Source organism: Mus pahari, chromosome 23 (genome assembly GCF_900095145.1).
Source record: "Mus pahari chromosome 23, PAHARI_EIJ_v1.1, whole genome shotgun sequence".
Classification (NCBI taxonomy): Eukaryota; Metazoa; Chordata; class Mammalia; order Rodentia; family Muridae; genus Mus; species Mus pahari.
In genome coordinates this window covers 10,459,183-10,480,590 of record NC_034612.1, presented here as the reverse complement: position 1 = coordinate 10,480,590, position 21,408 = coordinate 10,459,183, and the positions used below count along the sequence as shown (strand labels likewise).

Here is a 21,408-nt window from a genome sequence, read left to right as displayed (position 1 = left end):
CAGAAGAGCAGTCGGTGCTCTTACCCACTGAGCCATCTTGCCAGTTCCATAAAAATTTATTAAAGGAGATTCTTGGGGGGAAAAAACTATTTAAGCAAAAAAAAAATGTATTTCTGCTGAGCTCATACAGACTTTTTTGGAAAAATACATTTATATTTGGTTGTTTTTGGATGGGAGGGGCGTGCACTGGTAGAGGCCAAAGGACAACTTGTAGGAGTCGGTTCTTTCCTTCTACCGCATGCATCTGGAGGATCAAACTCAGGCTGCCAGTCTTGGCCACAAGCACCCTTACCCACTGAGCCATCTTGCTGGCCCACGCTCCTGTGGAGGTTGTTGCTGTCCCTAAGCGACAGTGTCTGCTACTACTGTTTATGTGGCACTTAATGGGCCTAATCACTCCCTTTAGTCTGGAGCTGAGCAGATTCAGGAAGGGGTCTGTCATCTGTCCTTCTGTCTCCAGGAGAAGAAGGTGGGAAGCCCCAAGCTGCTTTGGACTGATACCTGTCATTGTATTAAAGAAAGTCGGGCTTATTTGTGGGTACCAGGCAGGCTCTGCTGCCTCAGTCTCTGGTAGAGAGTGAGGTTGCAGAGGGCTTTAGGGTCGTCACCGCAGGTCACTGCGCCCTACCCTTTTCCAGGCTGATTGGCCATGCCCCATCCTACTGCGATGAGTCACTGTTCGGCACCAGCAAGGAGGGGTCTCGGACGGCTGTGGGGGATGCCGCCAAGCTCCGGACCCTTTTCTGGACCCCGCCAGCCACCCCTAGGGGCAGCCACACACCTCGCCACAGGGAGACCCCTCTGAGAGCCATTCACCCAGCTGGACCATCCAGGACAGAGCCCAGAATGGCTGCAGGCTCCCAGATGTCATCCCAGGATGGGTTCAGTGTTCCCGGCTCTCTGGGACAGAGGCGGTCCCATTCACTCACCCACCTAACTGTCCCCAGCACGGGTCATCCAGCTTCCAGTGCTCCCCAGACCAATGGGCCTTGGAGTCCCCGGCCTTACACATCAGGGGCGACTGTCCAGAGTCCCCTGGTCACTCCCAAGGCCTGCTCGGGCAGTGTTTCAGGGCCAGCTGCCCCTCGGCGAGGGGCCTGTCCTCCCAAGCCAAAGCCTCCTTGGAAGTGAGGGTCTCACCGGGGATGCGTTTGGCTCAAAGCCAGGACTCAAGCTCAGGTGGGGTCCTTTGGAGACGATGGTCCCCAGGGCCACCAGATGCTGGAGAAGCCCCCACAGGGTGCCACGGTGAGGATGGGCCATGTTGTCCTTAGTCCCCACAAGCTCAGGATGTCCCCAGCCTTCTCTGCAAGGCATTTGGGGTCCTTGAGGTGTCGTCTCTCTAGCCGTGCCTCAGCCGCCTTCTGCATCCGTGCCAAGCCCCACCCAGCTCCCTGCAAAGGATTACGTTTCTTTTACAGGGGTCAGGAGGCTCGGGAGGAGTGTTCTGGGCTGCGCGTTGGACCCCAGGGGGTGGGACATGGGGAGACGTTATTTTAATATTCATGTATTTATTCCATGTATTAAATGAATTTGGATCACTGAAGCCGTAGTGTGTTACTTTTTCCCCTTAAGTAAAGGTCTCAGTCGATCACCATAGGGGTAAAGTGGACAGCGGGTGACCAGAGGCTGCGATTAGATGTGACAGTCAGGGATTGCTGAGGTCTGAAGGCCTCAAGGCTTTGTCTGCCCGGTCCTTCAGCTCTACACCCATGGGTTGGTGGGTGGGGCTTGTCCGCCCCAGGACATAGTGAGAGTCCTTGGCTGGCAGTTGTCTTGTTAGGCAGCAGGGATATAGCGCGTGGTAGAGTGTTTGCCTAGCATACGTGAATGGCCCCTGGATTCAGTCCCCAGCAACCCCCAGCCCAGCAAAACAACAGGGCTCAGTGATGAGCCGAGTAGAGAGACTCCGGGGTGCACAGCATTCCCTGCAGGCTGCAGGGCCCCCTGGGCCTCAAGCTTCACCCAAGGTGCTGCATTCTTCCTTGGATGATGGGCCTAGGGCCTTGAGCCTCTCCTTGCCCCCTCCCTCCCTGAGCATTCCAGAGAGCCCAGTGGGCATCTCACCCCCGTCTAGGGGTAGCCAGGCCCAGGGACATATATAATGGCCTGCAGCGGTGCCCCAGCCGTGACCGGACACAGACGCGCTTTGTGCTTTAGCCATGTGGGGTATTTAAGCTTCTAGAACTTTCGGGAAGAATTGGTTGGTTTCCCTCCTGTTTGTCTGTCCCGTCCCTCCATGTTGAGAAGACACGGGGCTAGAAACACATTCGTCCGTCTACACTAAAGGAGAGCTGAAGCCCAGGGTGAGGCCACCAGCTAGCTGACACCAGGCCTGGAGTCTGGCTGCGGACAGGAACCACAGGAGGTGGAGGGAGGGAGGGGGAGATTGGAGAGAGACCCAGCAGCTCAGAGTGCTTACTGCTCTTCCAGAGGACCTGGGTTTGGTTCCCAGCACCCACATCGTCACATGGCTCGTAACTGCCTGTAACTCCAGTTCCAGGGAGCCAACACCGTCTGACCTCTCCAGGTACCAGGCACATGTGTGACGTGTATATAAGGGCATGTGCGGGTGCGCGCGCATGCGCGCTCACACACACACACACACACACACACATTTTAAGATACAAAGTAGGAACGGAAGGGGTGGCTCCTGGGTTACTGCTCTATCAGAGGGCCTTAGTTCAGATCTCAGTGCCCTCTTTAAGTGGCTCACAAGGCCTTTAGCTCCAGTTCCAGTGAACTACACATCCTACTGTGGCCTCTGTAGGCACAGCCACATAAATAAACAAACCTTTTTCTGTTTCGTTGTTGTTTGTTTTTATTTTTGTTTTTTGTTTGTTTTGCAAGACAGGGATTTCCCCCCATGTAACTCTGGCTGTCCTAGAACTAGCTTGGTAGACCAGGCTAGGCTCAAACCCACAGAGATCTGCCTGCCTCTGCCTGAGTGAAGGGATTAAAGTCATGGCGTGGGCCACTAGCATCCCTCCCCCCTCCCCAAAGTGGAAGGAGTCAGCCAGTTGAGGTTGCACGTGCTTGTAATTTCAGCATTTGGGAATCAGAAGCAGGAGGATCACCATAAGTTCAAGGCCACTCTGGGCTACATGGAAATAAAGTTGCAGTGTCCTGTGAGAGACACAGGGCCCGGCTACTGGGATGTCAGGGATGTCGAGATCCTTGCAGAAAGGGCTGTTAAGTTTCCATGGGAGAATTTTCAATTCGTGAAATTCTAGCAACTAGTACTTTTTAAAACTCATGGAACAGTCGAGCACACAACGCCCCCCCCCCTTGCTGCTGCCCTCCTGACAGGTTGACTAGGAACTGGGGCCTCATTTTTCTTTTTCTTTTTTTTAAAGTTTTTGTTTTTTAAAGATTTATTTATTATTATATGTAAGTAGCTTACTTCAGACACACCAGAAGAGGGCATCAGGTCTCATTATGGGTGGTTGTGAGCCACCGTGTGGTTGCTGGGATTTGAACTTAGGACCTTCAGAAGACCAGTCAGCGCTCTTACCCGCTGAGCCATCTCGCCAGCCCCCAGAGCCTCATTTTTCAATGAAGGTGTGGGAGGATGGGGGGGGGTCCAAAGTTTGCGCCCTCCTCAGGATGTTGCACCCACGGCTTCAGCCCGGGACAGACAGGTCTGTTGAAGGGTGAGCCACTGAGTGTGGTTTCAAGTGGGTTTTGTTGTTTGTCTGTTTAATTTAGCCACCATTAAAGCCGGGAGTGGAAGGGCTGGGACAGAACAGGGGCACGGTTGGGACCCGGTAGGGCGTGGTTGAAGTTGGGCAGGGGCGGGGCCGGACCAGGATGTGGTCACTTCTTCTTGCCTTTGCCCTTAGCCTTGGGTTTCTTCTCCTTGGCCTTCTCTTCCTTGGGCTTCTCCTTGGGCTTCTCCTTGCCCTTCCCCTTGTCTTTGCCCTTCCCCTTGCTCCGCTTCTTCTTCTTGGACCTGAGTATGGAGCGCACCAGGTAGCCCTTCCACACCGCCTGGATGAGCGTGGCGGCTCTCACCATGCGCACCATCTCGCGCTCAGCCTCCACCCGTTTCTTGGAATTGATCTCGCTCTCGGCGCGGATCTGGGAGAACTCCTCCACCAGCACCGCGTGCCTCTCCCTCAGCTCCTCCAGCTGCAGCTTCTCCTCCTTGTGGATGCTCTCCAGGTCCTCGTATTCGTCCTAGGCGAGGGGCATGGCTGGAGGTGTGCAGCACCCGGCATGGCCTCCCTGTTCCCCCATGCCTGGCTTCCAGCCCAGCCAGGTAGGATGCAGAGCCTGTCTGTATATTTATACCTGGGTTCGCTCCAGGAAAGACCCGGCTGAGCAGATCTCAGAATGGAGGGAGGGAGGACCAAGGGTTGTGAGTTGTGCAAACCTATGTGCTTTTGTTCTTGTGTAAATGCACATGTGAATGAATGCTCTCTCTGTGTGTGTGTGTGTGTGTGTGAGAGAGAGAGAGAGAGAGAGAGAGAGAGAGAGAGAGAGAGAGAGAGAGAGAGACTGACTATAGGTGGAGGCTTGAGGTCAAGGTCACATGTCCTCGGGCTCTTCACCCTACTTCCTGAGGCCAGGCTCTCTTTCCTGAACCTGGAGCTTGCTAATGTGACTGAGCTAGCTGGACAGCAAACTCCCAGGATGAGCCTGCCTCTGCCTCCCCGGCGCTGTGATCACAGGTGCACATTGCCACCTTCACGGCTCACATGGGATGCAGGGGACGCGAACTCGGGTCCTCAGCTTTGCATGGCAGGCATCCTACTGAGCTAGCACCCCAGCTGTTGGCTTCTCTCCCCCTTTAGGAGATTCCCCTTTAAGCTTCTGCTTTTCCTCACTTGAAACACTGGGACAATTCCAAATAGCAGGGCCAGTTTCTGGGATCAAGAAACCTTCGGGGTTCAGTATGAACTGGTCCTTCACAGACACCTGGTTTGGAGGGCTGGTGCCCACTAGGTGGTGCTGTTGAGTAGTGACTGAATCGGGAAAGCTCCAAGCTCATCTTTGGGTTACCCAGTGAATACACCGATCGCTAAACAGACAGGAGGGGGACCCTTCCGGGAGGAAGTAGTTCGTGAAGTGGGGCGGGCCCTTGAAAAGTATCTTCTTCTTGGTCCGAGTCCCCACCCCCCTTTCCTCTCTTATTCCCAGCTACTCTGTGCCCTCCTTCCTCCTCCTTTCTATCCCCCCCTCCCAGCAGCATCTACAGATCTATCAGGGGGCACAGCTCATGAGCGACGCCAGTTTGAAACCTTCAGACGACAGTGAGGACTGTCTCGATTCCCTGCCTTATCCGGGAGCCTGGCACCTGGACCTTTTGAGTGCAGAGTGACGGGGGTGTGGGGTGGGGAGGGCTCGCCTGTGAACCGGGAGCAGGCAGGAGCTGAGCCGGGCTGTGGGAGAGGACCATGGGAGGTGGCTACTAGGTAGAGCCACGTGCTTCAGGACGAATCTGGATTTCAGCAGTTTCAGCTTCTTCTCTCTTTCAAAGGGTCTCCAGGGGAGGCTTATACCTAGGCCACCTTGAGCAGCTCCTACCCGACGCTCCATCCCTCCCAACCCCTCAGGAGGAACCCCCGGCACGTACCTGCTTCTCGCCCATCTCCATGTCATATTTCTGGATCCAGTTCTCGACTTCTGTCTCCACTTTGTATTTTTTCTTAAAACAAAAAAGTCCAGGCAGGGCCGGTTAAGTTGGCTCAGTAGGTGGTAAAGGCACTTAGGAATTCAGTTTAATTCTCTGATGCCACAAGGGGGCAGCAGGGAGCTGATAGCAGGGTTCTCCCAATCTCCATACAGGCATTGTGGTACCTGAATGTCCACAGGTACATACATACACACACAAACACAACATGAACACACACAATAATAATCGTTTTTTAAAGGGTGAGCTCCCAGCTGGAGGTGAGGCTCAAAACCTTTGCCTAGCACAAGCCCCAGTACTTACAAAATTAAATTCAAAAATCATTTGGGGTTGGAGAGAGGATTCAGCAGTTAAGAGCACAAGGTTCTCTTCCAGAGGACCCAGGTTCAATTCCCAGCTCACGACCCTCGGTAACTCCAGTTCCAGAGGATCCAACATCCTCTTCTGGGCCTCTGATGACACTGTTCACATGCAGTACACAGACATACACGTAGGCAATACAACTGTGTACATAAAATCAGAATTGAGGGCGTTGGTGAGATGGCTCAGTGGTTAAGAGCACTGACTGATCTTCCGAAGGTCCTGAGTTCAAATCTCAACAACCACATGGTGGCTCACAACCATCCATAATGAGATCTGATGCCTTCTGGTGTGTCTGAAGACAGTACAGTGTACTTACATGTAACCATAAATAAATCTTTGGGCCAGAGCAAGCGGGGCCCGGAGCAGGAGCAAGTGGGGCTGGAGCAAGCAGAGATCCTGAGTTCAAATCCCAGCAATCACATGAAGGCTCACAACCATCTGTACAGCTACAGTGTACTCATATACATAAAATAAATAAATAAATAAATATTTTAAAAAAAAAAAAACTGAAAGAAGAAAACACTTAGGCCAGGCACAGTGCTTTGATCCCAGCACCCAGAGGCCGGTGGATCTCCAAGTTCTAGGCCAGCCTGGTGTGCATGGCAAGTTCCAGGACAGCCAGGGCTACACAGCAAGACCCTGTCTCAGTAAATAAAAAACCTCTCCCCCCCCATACATAAAATGAGATATGATGCAGCCACAGAAATAAGTGGAGCAAAGACACGGCCATCACCAGGGGTGGACTTGGGGATGGTGGTGAGGGAGGAGCCAGAGCAGAAAGGCAGACTCGGTAGACGCCGCCGTAATGGAGGATGAGCAGCTGCCAGAGCGGGGATGAGGGGGAGCTCCCTGCCTATGGGCAGTTAGAGTTTTAATTTTTGTTTTTTTTAATTTTAAATTAAAATTTTAATTCCATTCATTTATTTTGTGTGTGGGAGGTAAGTAGGCACTGTGTTACCAGGCGTATATGGAGGTCAGAAGACAGCTTGCAGGAGCTGGGTCTCTCCTGCCACCACAGGGGGCCCGGGGATCAGAGTCAGGTGATCCGACTTGGCAGCAGGCCCCGTTACAGACTGAGCCATCTTGCCACGTTCCCCCCTCTGCCCCTCCTGACCCCCTCTAGATGGGTTACAGGAAACTGTAGATACGACACTGAGTGGGCTGCTTTTAAACGGATATTTGTATTTTATGTGGATTTTTACCTCAAATGAAAAGGAGCGGGTAGCGGGTGTCCTGATGGGTGCCTGTGATCACAGGTGGGGGGATAGGATAGCTGTGAGTTGGAGACTTCTTTGGGGTGCACTGACTGGTCTTTTCATTGGTGTGTGTGTGTGTGTGTGTGTGTGTGTGTGTGTGTGTGTGGTGGTCGGGGCATGGCACGGCTGAGAACAAACGAAGCCACGACACACGCTGTGCACAGACTTCCGGCTCTGCTTCCTCAGCGCTCATGGGAACCAGGCATGGAAGGAAGGGTCCTGTTCAGTTTGCCTGATGGTCATGAACTACTTCAAGTGGGAGCCATCATCCTTTCGGGCTCAGGGGAGTCAAGGAAATTTTCGGAGGTCACTGAGCTTTAGTACCCTAGTTCTGGGGTAGGGATTGGACCTCTTTGCTCCCAACTCTTGGTTTGGCCGCTTCCCCTTCCCACCTCCCAGGAGATCCCACCTATCTTGGGCTTCCCCGCACCCCTGGGCCAGCCCTGGGCCCCTCTTCCCACACTGTACCCCTGAGACCTCAGGGCACCTTCCTCAGCGCCTGCTCCGCCTCCCGGTTCTCCATGACCAGGTTGTAGTACTGTGCCCGAAGCGCCAGGATGTCTTGCTGCGTCTTGGCCAGCCTGACCTGGGAGGCCCGGAAATCCACCTTCTGCTGCTTCTCGGCCTCCTGCTTCGTGCGGAGGAGGCTGTTCTCTGAAAACTTGAACACCTGGTGCAGATGATTCTTCAGTTCCTGGATCACAAAGTTCTCCTTCTCCACCTAGGCCGGGACGCACGAGGACAGGGCCCTATTTCATAACCACACAGTCCTCCCACCCCCAGGCACAGGACAGCTGGCCTTTGGCTGTGCCCCTCCCCCCCTTAAGGTTCCAAACCAGCCTGGCTTATGCTTCTCTCTGGCCTGGGACCACATGCTCCCCTCCCCTAGGAAAGGGGTTGGTCAAGGCCTACAGGCCAAATCCCGCCAGCCATAGCTGTCAATAAAGTATTATTGGGACACAGCCCTTCAGTCCTGATACTGTCCATGGCTGCTTCCACACGAACAACAGAGGCATGTGGAGACCGTTAGCCCACTGAGCCCAGTGTGTGGGATGTGTGACCCTTTGGAGATGGGGTACAGAACCAGAAAGAAAGCTGGCAAGTGTGTGCAGGAAGACAAGACAGTAGCCACGGACGATCCACAGCCGCCAAGATGCAACAGATCTGAGACTCGTTATAATACATACACTCACTAGGAAAATCTGGGTGGAGGATGGGGCCAGTTGGAACGCACATACAGGTGCACTTTAAGCTGCCTGCAGAAGTTTTGGATGTTACAGCTCTGTGTTCACAGCTATAGAGTGGCCTGCATGTGTGTGCTTGTGTGTACAGCCTCAACTGTCATCCATCTCTCCCTTTGGCCTGGAGCTTGTTGGCTATGCTAGGCTGGTGGGCCACTGACTCCCAGGGGTCCTCCTGTCCCTGCCTGCCCAGTGCTCAGGGGACAGAGTGGCTCTGGAGCCCACACTCAGATCCCCTGGCTCACACAGAAGGCTTCGTGCTCAGTCCTGTGCGTGTGAATGCAGGTGCCTGTGGTGTCCCGCAGAGGGTGTGAGATTCCCTGGGTGAGCTGGAGTTACCGGTGTTTGCAAGCTGCTGGCCATGGGGCCTGGGAATTGACTTCTGTAAGAGCAATGTGTATTGGGAGTGGTGGCACACGCCTTTAATCCCGACACTTGGGAGGCACAGGCAGGTGGGACTCTATGGCATTCCAGGCCAGTCAAGCCTGTAGAGTGAGACCCTGACTCCAACAGACTAAAAGCCTGCACTTTTAACCTCTGAGCCATCTCTCCAACTCCTCCCCCACCTGTCTGGTGTCTATCTTACCCGAGACAAAGGACCCACTTAGCCGGTGACGAAGACACTTTGCCAACCCCTGGCTGGGAAGGTTTGCCTTGCTCAACCCTGCGTTCTATGTCCTCCTTGTCTTAGTGGCACTGTCCCTGGTCCTTCTGGCTAGAATTTAGTTCTCTTGCATCATCCCTTGATAACGCCCTGCCCTTGTCCTTCCTTGAGCTCCGGAGGTTGGGCTTACCTACAGACAGACCTCCTAGGAAAATGCTCAGAAAAATCTCTGAGGGTTAAATGAAGGGAAAGAGCTACTGGAACCCATGAGAGAAGAGCCAAGTCTCAGAGGGTTGGCCCGTTGGGTGGCGGTTTCTTCCCTAACTGGGGAGGTGTACCTCTGATTCTTTGTTCTTCAGCACATTGGCCAGCTCAGCCTGGAGGCCATCGATGACCTCCTGGTTCCTCTTGCTCCTCCGGCTGATGTCCTGTATGAATTGGCTCTTCTCTCTGACTTCCATGGGGCTGGTGAGAAGCTTCTCAAAGAGGAAGCCACGAAGCTCCACCAGGCCGTTGAGGAGGCACTGGGCCCCCGGGCTTCTGCCTGGCGCCTGTACCTGTAGCAGCCTGGTGAACTGAGGCTCGCCCAGCACGAGCCTCAGGACACTCTTGGTGGAGTCTCGGAACTGGTGTGCCAGGGACAGCAGGCCCACCCTGTGCAGCTCTAGGGACAGCAGGCGTTCCTGGTTCCAGGTTTCCTCGGCTTCTTCCTCTTCCTCCAGCTTCTTGTGTCTCCTCTGCAGGATGCTGGCCCTCTCCACCAGGGTCTGGCCAATGTCCAAGTGCTCTTTCAGGGCTCTCACGAAGTCCTCGGGCAAGGCGTCCTCCAGAGCCTCCGGGTGGGACTCCAGGTAGGACATCAGGGTAATCAGCTCCACCTTGTGTATGGCCTCATCCAGGACCGACATGATCCTCTTGGCCTCGAAGGTGCTGAGCTTGGATTTGGATGGGACTAAGGTCTTCATCGGCTCCGCCGGGACTATCCCTGTCCTCAGTGGGATTCTTTGGATGGCCAGTCTGTGGTAGGAAGGGGGTATGCTGACCTGGTCCAAGGCCATCTCTGGAGAGGCTGCCTTTGCCTCGCTATAACCTGGTACTGAGGCAGCCGCCAACTCAAGTCCCTCCTGGATTTGCAGCCTCCAGTAACCCTGCAGAGGAAAGGGCGGCTGTGAGGTACATCGCCACTGGCCATGATGACCACTGTACAGAACCTCAGAGCTCCTTTTAGCTCTTTTGTCTTCGAGGATTGGTTTGGTTTGGTTTGGAGATATGGTCCCTTATAGCCTAGGCTGTCCCTTCCTCCCGATCTGAGGGCTACGGTTATAGGCGTGTACCACCCTGGCAAGCTTATCTTTTGGCTTCGTGATGGTGCTTGAGTCAGCGGGGGTGGGGGTGGGGGTGGGGGGGGGGGGGGGGGCCTGAGGGTAGAGGACAATAGTAGGCACATCTATCAGGTAAGAAGCAGCCACTGTTTTGATGCCCAACCTCCGAGGGCTACCCAAGAGGCAGAAACAGAGAGAGGACAGCTATAGGCAGCTGAGGTCACCCAGCAGTGTCAGCAGCAGGAAGCCACATGTGTAGGGCTCACCCGGGGCAGTAGACCCCAGAGGGGTTGCAGCTGTGACTGCAAGCGCTGTTTGATCAGAGAGTGGAAATGCTCCTTGCCCCGACTTGCATGTCCTCCCCACATTGACACTAAACCAGCAGGAAACCAACTCAAGGGCCTGGGCCACAGGCGTACCACCTCAGCAGCCCAGGGCGCAGAGGAGGCCAGGGTAAGGAGCAGGACATGCTGTTGATTAGGATGGGACAGGGACGGAGCAGGATGGGCCACAGAATAGGAGCGGACATGGACACAGGAGGACAGGTCACACAGAGTAGGACAGGATAGGTCAGGACACAGACAGAGCTGAACAGGGGCGAGGCCAAGCGGGGTGGGGTGGGGGGGTGAGGGCACCCAGGTTTTCCTTGGGCAGCAACTTCTCTCTGTCATAGGTGCTTATGGTTTGTGCAAAACCCCACGGGTGTGTTAAAGCGTGGGTTCCCAGCCCACGGAGCTATGCAGGGGTGGTGGGACGTTTCTTTAAGAGTTGAGGTCTGGTGGGGATTTTGCCGGGGGTGGGGGGGTGGGAATGGGGGTCTGTTGAAACTGAGTCTTACTGTTTTAGCCTTGGTGGGCCTGAAACTCACTGTGTAGATCAGGCTGGCCTTGAACTCACAGAGAACCACCTGCCTGTGCCTCTGGCTCCTGAGTGTTGGGACTGAAAGGCATTAGTAACCATACCAACCTGGACTGGTTCAGGGTTCTTGGGTCATTAGAGGTCACACTGTGCCTCTGTATCTTTGTTACACACACACACACACACACACACACACACACACACACCTCCCTACCCCACTCTCCAGCAAGCTCCTCTCTCAAGGGCTCTGCAGTGATGTGTGGCACAGTCCCGCCACAACCTCCTAAACAGCGGAGCCTCTAACCACAGACCAGACCAGCCCTTCTCCCTTACAAGTCCTTCACCTTGGGGGCTTCGTCATGGTGAGAAAGCTGAACAACACTGCTGTCTTGGTGGACCTGTCTGGCAAATAGTCCTGTCCACTTTCTCCGGGGAGCAGGGACTCTGGCTGAGGGGAAGCCGCAGGGTTGGTGAAGGCCAAGCTCCCCGCTCCTTCTTGAAGACTCTGCTAATCCAGACCCCAAAATGTGTGTGCTCTCTGAGCTCTGAAGCCTGGTTGGTCAGCATTGCTTTCTTTGCTACACCCATTGCTTTCATTGTTTCTGTTGTTTGCCACGAGAGAGCCTCAGCTGTCACGTTTGCAATAGACGAGCCTAGGCCACAGACGGCAAAGCAGTCGGGTAAGTATCTAACGTGTCTAAGGACAGAGGAGAGAGGTGCCGGGTCTGCTGTGAAGGATGGGAGGCTCCTTGGCCAATCAAAACTCACCCAGAGCCAGACCTTAGAGGCTGAAGACCCAGCCTGAGATGGAGCCATCTTGCTTCCCTCTTCCTTGCTCTCTCATCCCACGGTGAGCTCCCTAGGGGCCTTTTCCTGATTACAAAGTGTCCTGGGCACCTGCAGTGCCTCTCCTCAGCCCCTCAGATGAGGGGTCCCTTGCCCCAAGACCAAAGGATGAAGACAGGAAGTGTTAGATGGACAGACAGACAGACAGACAGAAGGGCTCACTTTTCCACGGTGTCCGCAGAGTTCTCCCGGGCATCAATCAAAACTCCCAGAATTCCCTGGAGACGGAGGCTGGGAGCTCAGAGCCACGGGGAATGCTTCCAATTCCAATTTGCTTTCAGCCAAGTTGCCTCGTTTGCTTTAAAGGGCAAGCTTGTTTTCTTTGATTACCAAGACAGCCATCAGCTCCTGACAGCTCATTTGGGTGAACAGTGCAGGTGGGGGGTGGGGTGGCACGGGGGTGGGGAATGGGAGAAGGGGCCGGTGTGGGGAGAGGGGGTAGATGATGACGCCAGCGAAAAGTCGGCTCCTTGAATTCTAATATGATGGCTCCCTGTCCTTTAAGATGCTACCAACCTTCACACTGAAATTGTTGCCAACCCAGCCTCCCTTTGTAAGATTCCTGCCCAGAGAGTGAAGCAGGGCCGCTGCTGGACTGTCACTTTAATTGTCATGAATTCTATTGATTCATCTTTATCATGCAAATGTGCCTCCACTTCATTCGGATAGGCCTCTTGGATATTTATTAGTGCGCTCTTATTTTGAAAAAAAAAATAGTTTTTTTGTTTTGTTTTGTTTTGTTTTCCAACTAACGGAGTCCCACAAACACTTGGAGAGAAGCTGGAAGAAGAAACCCTATTACCTGTGACTATGGGAAGGTCAGGTAGACAGAAAGGTGTCTTGGTTTAAGAACTTATTATTATTTTTTTTTTTTGTAATACTGGCCAGTGTTAGAACTTACCTATGTGCCCAACTGTTCTAAATATACAAGTGATCTCAGCTCTTGAAGGCGGGGGGTGGGGGTGGGGGCAGGATGAGAAAAGTTCAAGACCATCCTTGGCTACACCGTGAGTTGAAGGCTATCCTGGGCTACACAATGAGCTGTAGGCCATCCCAGGCTACATAGGGTGACTCTGTCTCAAACGAAATAAAAATCAAGAAGTACTCTCTGTTTTGTTTTTTTGTTTGTTTTGCGGGCAGAGTTTCTCTGTGTAGCCCTGGCCATCTCAAAATTCACCGTTGGAAACCAGACAGACCTTGAGAGATCATAGGGAGATCAGTCTGTGTCTGTCTTCCAAGTGCTGGGATCAAAGGTGGGCATCGCTACTGCTGAGCTAAGGAGTACTTCCTAGGGATGAGTGCTTTCGGTCCTTATAACCCTGCAAGGTCGTGGTTATTTTCTCTGATTCGCAGATAAGAAGAGGGAGCTGAGAGAGAGGTACAGGAGTCCAGTCGAACATGCTGAAACCATCCATTCATGTTCAGTGGCTAAAAATGCTGCTTACCAACACGGAGGACCTGAGTTCGATTCCTGTAACCTACAGCAGAAGGAGAAAATCAATTCTGGGGAGTCCTTCTTGACCTCCATACATGTGCGGTGGCGTGCCAGGACACACACACACACACACACACACACACACACACACACACACACACACACACACACAGAGGCACACACAATGCTGCTACTACTCCTACTCCTACTGATTTTAACTTAAGCCACTATCACATAGTAGATGCTCAGCAAACGTTTGGCTGTCGGTAGATGAGGAGACAGTGGCCCTGCCTCCCCGTCATTTCCTGCAGGACGATGCAGACGCAGTAACGAGGTCACAAGCCAGATCGTGACCTCCATGAGAGCCAGCTAACCTGCCACTGGGTGTCTTATTGAGGGCTTTCCATTGCTGTGAAGAGATACTGTGACCAAGGCAACTCTTGCTTGGGAAGACATTTCATTGGGGCTGGCTTACAGTTCAGAGTTTCAGTCCATTATCACCATCGTGGTGGGAAACCTGGCAGCGTGGTAGGTAGGGTTCTGTATCTTGCTCCCACAGGCAGCAAGATGGGGTGCTCTGTACCACACTGGTGAACCTTGAGCATATATATATATGTATGTATGACCTCAAAGCCCCACCTCCACAGTGACATGCTTCCTCTAACAAGCACACGCCTCCTCCAATAAAACCATACTTCCTAATAGCACCACTCCCTATGACTGACAGTTCAAACACAATGGTCTCTGGGAGCCATACCTAGGCAAACCACCACATTTGGGTTGGTGTTTCGTTTGCTAGGCAGAATCTCCCTGTATTGGCCATGTGAGTCCCAGCCTTTGCCTCCCAAGTCGCTGGAAACTATATCATGTGGATTATATTTGGTTTCTGGAGGCCCCTGGGACAGGCTTGTGGCAGTGGTGCTGAAAGTGTCAAGAGATAGCGTCTCGGCTGTGGCCAGAGGCTGCGGAGTTTCAGAGACAGATGGCGGTCAGTAGCAACTGGGGATAGGTGCTCACATGGCTGCTTGCGGTGGTCAACAACAGACCTGGGCGCGGTCACCTGACCTTCTACGAGTTCCAAAGAGAAAGAGAGGAAGCCGGGGAGGGGCTCACTGTACGGTAACTGAGTTCACTTGGAGCCCAGTCCCTGTGGCTCCCACACAATCACTTGAGTAAAAGTGATCTGATCGCCCTCTCCAGGCTTTGGCTGACCTTTGTAAAATGGGGACACACAGCCGGGCATGGTGGCGCACACCTTTAATCCCAGCACTCGGGAGGCAGAGGCAGGCAGATNTCTGAGTTCNAGGCCAGCCTGGTCTACAAAGTGAGTTCTAGGACAGGCAGGGCTATACAGAGAAACCTTTTTTTTTTGTCTCCAAAAAAAAAAAAAAAAAAAAAAAAAGGGGGACAGACAGGGGACTTTACAGTACTCTCATATAAATGCAATACTATCAAACATGTCCAGCTCTTGTGACTTTTACTACTGATGCAGAAACGACAGGTAGGAGCTGGGAAGATGGCTCAGTGGTTAAAAGCACCTGCTGCTCTTGCTGGATCAAGGTTTGGTTCTCAGAACACACATGGAGGCTCACAACCATTTGTCGCTCTAGAGGGATGCAGTGCCCTCTTCTGGCTGATGGTAGTACTGCACAATATGGCACATACATGCATGCAGGCAAAACATTCATACGCATTAAATAAAAAAAAAATCAAAAGAAAGAAGGAAAGAAGTTGGGGGCTGGAGAGATGGCTCAGCGGGTAAGAGCACCGACTACTCTTCCAAAGGTCCTGAGTTCAAATCCCAGCAACCACATGGTGGCTCATGCTCACCCATAACGAGATCTGACGCCCTCTTCTGGAGTGTCTGAAGACAGCTACAGTGTACTTACATATAATAAATAAATAAATAAATCTGAAAAAAAAAAAAAAAAGAGAAAGAAATCTCAAAGTACGACTATGGTATATCTTTCTTCAGACTGAGCAGAATAGGAGCAGAGGCAGGAGGATGCTGGAGTTTGATGCTTCAAACCTAGATGAGAAACTCCGGGTTCAGAGAAAAACTCTTCCTCAGAGGAACACACTCAGCTACAGAGGGCACTTAATCCCTCTTCTGGTTTCTGTGTCGATGCTTTGAATTCCTTTCTTAGTCAAAGCATGCTTTAGAAATGTGCATTTCTGTTCATACATGACCATACAATGGATTATTTTGGTTGTTTCAAAAAGAAGGAAGGGCTGAGAGTGACACATCTGCTTAGCATGTGTGAGGCCATGAGTTCCATCATAGCACTAAGGCATGCACCCACACACATGCATACACACATATAATCACATGAATGCACATGTACATGCATACACACATGCACACTCACACACATGCACATATATATGCATTATACACGTGTGCATACACATGCACACACATGCATGCATAAGTGAACAAGCATGCATGCACACATACACACACATGAACAAACACATGCATACACACATGTATAAGCATCCACATGCACACACAATACACAAACACACATGTACATCCACATGCATATGCATACATATTGTGCACACACATGCACACATGAATATATATGCACAACACATGCACACACATACACACAGGAAGTAAATAAAACAGAACCTAAAATGCAGGCTAGAGAAATGGCTCTGTCAGTAAAATGCTTGCTTGCTGCTTGAATCTGAAACTCCTTCACAGCCATGTAAAAGCCAGGTGTGACAGACACACAGAATAAAAAAAATAAACCCTTCATCTTTAAAAAATATTAATTAGCAGAGTGTAAGATATCAACATAATTAATACATAGAGGAAGCACAAACTTCGTATTTGCCTGGCATTTTGGTGCTGGGAATTAAACGTAGGGCCTCATATGTGAGACACACTCAGTGCCACCCAACTGCAGTGTGAGCCCGCGTTATTCTTTCAATAATTAAGCCTGCACTGAGACTAGAAGGGGAGATGCATTTCTTTGTCCATTAAAAGAAAAAAGCTTCCTGCATTTGAAAGCATTCAGTTTAAAATATTTTCATTGGCTACAGGATCTAGCCCATTGCTACAATAAAAGCTGAAGTTCAGAGATACTTTTACCTGATACTCTGTTTCAAATGTTCTTGATTTTTAAATCACTTTTAATTCCAAGAACACTCACTAGGGTCTTAAAGAAAAAGTGTGTCCATATGAGTGCAGGTGTCTTTGGGGCCAGTAGAGGGCGCTGGATCACCTGAAAGTCGAGTTATGGGCAGTTGTGGCTCATGAATGCTGGGAACTGAGAGGGTCCTCTACAAAAGCAGTGTAATGTCTAAATGTCTAAGCCATCTCTCCACCCATCCCCCGCTCCCATTTTATGAGACAGGATTTCATGCAACTCAGACTGCCTCCACTAACCACACTGTTATGGTTTATGTAAGCTTGGCCCAGGGAGTGGCACTTTTAGAAGGCCCGCTGGAGTGGGAGTGGCCTTGTTGGAGTATGTGTAACCCTGTTAGAGTGGGCGTGGCCTTGTTGGAATGGTTGTGTCACTGTGGGTTTGGGCTTTAAGACCCTCATCCTAGCTCCCTGGAAGTCAGTCTTCTGCTAGCAGCCTTCAGATGAAGATGTAGAACTCTCAGCTCCTCCTGCACCATGCCTGCCTGGATGCTGCCATGCTCCCACCTTGATGATAATGGACTGAATCTCTGAACCTGTAAGCCAGCCCCAATGAAATGTTGTCCTCCTAAGACTTGCCTTGATCAAGGTGTAAAGCGAGCAGTCAAAACCTAAGACACGCACTAAGCATTCAATAAGGTCATGTTAAATATGTGAATTATTCGCTGGATGAGCCAAGAGAATGTCCTAGAAAATGTTTAGACAGAGTTAGGGTAGAATGAGTCATGGTGAGGGATCACCGCAATAAGCCGGGCAGTCACTCAGTGGCTGTGCCCACGCTGACTTTTCGTTGCCTCATCCCATTCAATCTTCCCAAGGAATTCTTGTCTTCAGGATGCACAAGGAAGTCACATTTTAGGGATCTGAGCTAAAATGTAAAGTTAACCTCAAAGGCAAGATTCTGCCTATAAAGAAAATAACCAGGCTGGAGAGATGTCTCTGTGTTTAACAGGACTGGCTGTTCTTGCAGAGGACCTAGGCTCAGTTCCTAGCATCCACGTACCAGCTCACTACCACCTGTAACTCCAGGTCCAGGGGATCCAGTTCCCACTTGTGGCCTCCTCAGTCACAGCACACATATGTTGTGAACACACCTTGCGCGCTCACGTACACGTAGGCACCCACAGATTCATATAAAGTAAAAATAAACAAAGCTTTAAGTTATTTTAAAAGAGCATGTATGGCTTTTTGAGAGGACTAGGTTCCCTGCACCTATGTCAGGCGGCTCACAACTGCCTGCCTGTAGCTCCAGAGGATCCAAAACCCTTGGTCTGTATTCACATTTACATACCCCACCCACGCAGGCATAGTGATCATCATCATCATCATAATAAATAATAATAATAAACTTTAACAACAAAGGGGAAAAATACTAAATAGACCAGGAGTGTGGCACATGTTTTTAATCCCAGTATTCAAAGGCAAAGACTGGTGGATCTCTGTGTGTCTGAGGCTAGTCTGGTCTACAGAGTGAGTTCGAGGCTACATAGTGAGACCCTGTTCCAAAATCAAAACAAACAGCAAATCCTTCTTTTAAGCATTCACTGAAGGGGATCACGCACCCAGCAAGCTCACCTCGGAACATAGTGCGGACAGTGGGCACCAAAACAAACCAACCCATCCCCTTACTTGTACTAAGTTCACTCGATGTGAACTTCACAAATGGTGACCAGTAAGAGATGAGGAGCGGGGCTATGACATGGCAGGTGGACCAGACAGGAGGCAAGACTATCACAAGAGGATGCTCAGTGGTGCTGGCAGGAGGTCTAGAGGACGGGATGGAGGTAGGGCAAGGGAGTGAGGACCTGGAGCTGGACGGGATGGCAAGTGGGGCGCGGATCCCTCGGGGGGGGGTGTCACTGGATGGCGTGCCCACTAGGTGCACACAGCCTGCAGCCCCGGGCTTCCCCGCTGTCACTCACCGGCTTCTGAAGATGCAAGTTTCTCGGCCCACAGTTAAGCAACTCTGGCGGCCCTTGTGTTGCTAGGTTACGAGCCACTCTTAGAAGGCGGGACTTTGCGTTTGACTGACCTCCTTTTTCACCATTCAACTTCTAATCGGGTTCGGTTGGCTCCGCCTCCTGAAAGATGGCCAATCAAAATCCCCGCCTCTCTGACGTTTCGCCAATGGAAAGACGCGGGATTCCTGTTGGTTGCGCGAGTGAGGGGGAGGGAGAGAAAGGGGGTGGTGCTTCCTCGCCACGCCCTCCCTATGGGAGGAGGGCTGAGAGAAGGGTGAGTGACGTGGAGTCTACCCTGTCAAATTTCATTGCGGCCTCTCTGATTGCCAATAGGCTGTGGCGTAGGGCCGTGGGCGGGGCTTTCGGGGCTGAGTGACAGGAGTCGGCGGATGCGAGGGCTGGCGCAGCTGCCGCTGTGGCAGCGGTGAGGCGGCGGTGGCGGCTGCTGAGGCTCCGTGCTGGGGATATTGGCGGCGGCGGCTGCGGGCTGAGCTACGCTGTGCAGACCCGGTGCACGGTGCGGGATCCCGGGACGGCGCGTGTAAGGATCCGAAGGGTGCGCGATCTTGGCCCGAGGGCAGGGGTCAGGGGTCAGAGGGTACAGAGAAGGGGCTGGGGCTGGGTGCTCCCGAAGCCCGAGGCGGGGCCCTGGGAGGTGGCCCGCATGCACTCTCCTTGCAGATCCCTTTCTCTCTGCACCCCTTTTCTTTGGCCTGACTTCCTGGGGCGACCCGGATCGCAACGGGGATCGTGGGGAGCTAAAACCCCCGAGCGACCCTTCCTCCCTGCTCACCTCCCTGCTGTGTCCTCTTGTGACCTGGCCGAGGACTCCTGCCTGGGTCAGTCTGCCTCAGGGGACAGATCTCAGGATGGCAGCTAGCTATCTGATCCCGGGACCTTCTTCCAGGGGTGACCTTACCCCAGGGGTGACTCTCTGGGTCCCCGCTAGAGTGAGAACCGAGGTCTGCCAAAGGGCTGGACCTGAGGAGCTCCGAGTCTGAGTCTGAGCCTGCTGTGTGACCTTGGACAGTTTCCTTCCCCTCTCTGGGCCCCGTTTCTTTCTCTTTGAAAAGTCTTAGGCTCTTCGGGAGGGAGGCAGAGGCAGGAGGATGGCAACTTCAAAGCTCTCCAACAAGGCTCGATAGGGATATCCCCGCCTCAAAAGACAAAAACAAGAGAGAGGTTGGTGGATTGCGCCTAGGTGGAGTGAAGTTTCTAGGAATAGTTGTGGGGCCGCGCTGAAGTGGGAAGAGCCACCTGCGTTCCACGACTACTTGTGGCTGCTTACTCGGGAGAGGCCACGCTAAGCGGCCTCCTGTATCAAGTGGGCGCTACCCAACCGAGGGCAGAGCTGTTGAGTCGGAGCCAGGAGGTTGTTTCCTGTGGGTGGGATCTACAGCTGTGTACTGTAGATGTTCAGTGGCCTCTCTGGACTCCCTCGCGATCGTTTCCCGAGTTTTGTGACGCTGGAAATATTTCTAGACAGTGGGGACAAAGTCACTCCAGGCGAGAGCCGTTGAGGTGAGACCACGCGTGCTAGAATGGAGTCATGCATTCCGCTGTTAAAACATAAAACCCACTGGGAGGATCTCCCTAGGATACTAGTGACGAACATTAGAACTTGTTGCCATGAGTTGGGAGAGCTTCCTGCCTTCCAAATGAATAGCGAGAGCCCACTGTTACAGACTCCTCCTCATGTCCTCAAAGTACATCCTTGTAATCCCCTTTGCTGTGGAGTGTGTTAGAAGTGTGAGCCTGGTCTATGAAGGCACTGGGGGAGGAGAGAGTTAAGCCAACATTCAAAACACACTGCAGTTCTTTAGGCAGCCAAATGACTGGTGTCTTGTGGGAGTTCCTCTTCTGTCTCCCCTTCTTGAGGTGTCCAAGCAAAATGAATCCTCAAATCTGGAAAAGGAAAACACAAAACAATACAAACAAACAACCCCCTCCCCACCCCACCCCACCCCCCTCCAACAAACTCCACTTGCAGGAAGTTTGCCAGGCAGAGCGTTTCAGGCTTAGCAGGCTGCGGCAGAAAGTGGTGTTTATCTCCGCTGCCGCCACCGCCTCTGTTGAGTGAGACCGGCTGTCTCTGCCTGGTGATGTTCCCATCGTCCCTGGAAAGGGGGCAGGCGTTGCCCAGTCGTCCTGCCGAGGGTTGGTTTGGAGGCGGACTCCAGTCTGGTGCACTGGCCACAGCTGGAGGCAGCAACCTGCTGCTGTCTCTAAGTTCAAAGGTCTCCGGGCTGATCTGCTGAGTCCTGCCTTTCTTTTTATCTCAGCAAGCAGAAAGCGGGTCTGGGTAAACAGCTTTTCAGAGCAGGCCAGTCCTGAGGGTTTAAACCTGGAGAGAAGGAAGGATGGGGCTTTTGAAAAGGACTTTTGATTATAAGTTGTAAAGGATGCACATGTGCTTTTTCCCTTATCGAACATCTCCCGTAGAGGAGCGCAAAGGTCATGCCTTTGTCGGCCACCAGCAAAGCCAGGATGATCTTGTGTATTCCCAAGAGTAATTACTACTCTCTGAGGACAAGACCTGGTGACTTTAGGAGGCACCACACCCGGCTGGATGGTTAGGAATGTAGGCCTGGAGTCAAAGCTTGGCTTTCTGGCTGTGGGCACTCAGAAAATTTACCTGTTGCCCCTGTCCCTACCTGATGTGTAGAGGTTTTTATTTTTGTATAGCCCTGGCAGTCCTGGAACACACTCTGTAATGTTAGTGTGCCT

General features: G+C 52.3%; 3 protein-coding genes across 5 annotated transcripts in view; 2 read left to right on the top strand and 1 right to left on the bottom strand.

Moving 5' to 3' along the window:
- Rita1 (RBPJ interacting and tubulin associated 1) overlaps positions 1–1,545 on the top strand; it is a 3,601-nt gene extending 2,056 nt beyond the window's left edge. Inside the window, exon 3 of the mRNA XM_021187143.2 lies at positions 639–1,545. Coding sequence (XP_021042802.1) covers positions 639–1,131 — 493 coding nt within the window. The 3' untranslated portion in view covers positions 1,132–1,545. The remainder of the gene's footprint in view (positions 1–638) is intronic.
- A 2,131-nt stretch (positions 1,546–3,676) lies between these two features.
- On the bottom strand, positions 3,677–12,360 carry Iqcd (IQ motif containing D). 2 transcript variants are annotated; one of them, XM_029533792.1, is made up of 5 exons: positions 12,288–12,360; positions 9,438–10,247; positions 7,742–7,975; positions 5,579–5,650; positions 3,677–4,179 (listed from the first exon to the last, which is right to left on the bottom strand). In XM_029533792.1, the coding sequence occupies exons 2-5, from the start codon at positions 10,155–10,157 to the stop codon at positions 3,817–3,819; spliced, it is 1,389 nt and encodes a 462-aa protein (XP_029389652.1). In that variant the 5' UTR covers positions 10,158–10,247; positions 12,288–12,360; the 3' UTR covers positions 3,677–3,816. The 2 variants fall into 2 exon arrangements, with proteins under 2 accessions (XP_029389652.1, XP_029389651.1); XM_029533791.1 differs by lacking the exon at positions 12,288–12,360 and adding an exon at positions 12,048–12,114.
- Positions 12,361–19,077: 6,717 nt separating this feature from the next.
- The window catches only part of Tpcn1 (two pore segment channel 1), a 54,505-nt gene continuing 52,174 nt past the window's right edge, over positions 19,078–21,408 (top strand). Inside the window, exon 1 of one of the 2 annotated variants that reach the window (XM_021186759.2) lies at positions 19,078–19,222. The gene's annotated coding sequence lies outside the window, so the exon portion shown is untranslated. Of the gene's footprint in view, positions 19,238–21,408 lie in introns of both variants that reach the window. The other variant, XM_029533674.1, reaches the window with a different exon arrangement.

Bases quoted from the DNA above. Each gene is read 5' to 3' on its own strand.
- Iqcd (XM_029533791.1), bottom strand. From the start codon at position 12,095: ATGGCTCCATCTCAGGCTGGGTCTTCAGCCTCTAAGGTCTGGCTCTGG. The intron at 7,976-9,437 runs GTACACCTCCCC...GTCCCGGCCTAG, and splicing joins TGAAGAACAAAGAATCAGAG to GTGGAGAAGGAGAACTTTGT. The intron at 4,180-5,578 runs GTACGTGCCGGG...CCCCTCGCCTAG, and splicing joins TGGAGATGGGCGAGAAGCAG to GACGAATACGAGGACCTGGA.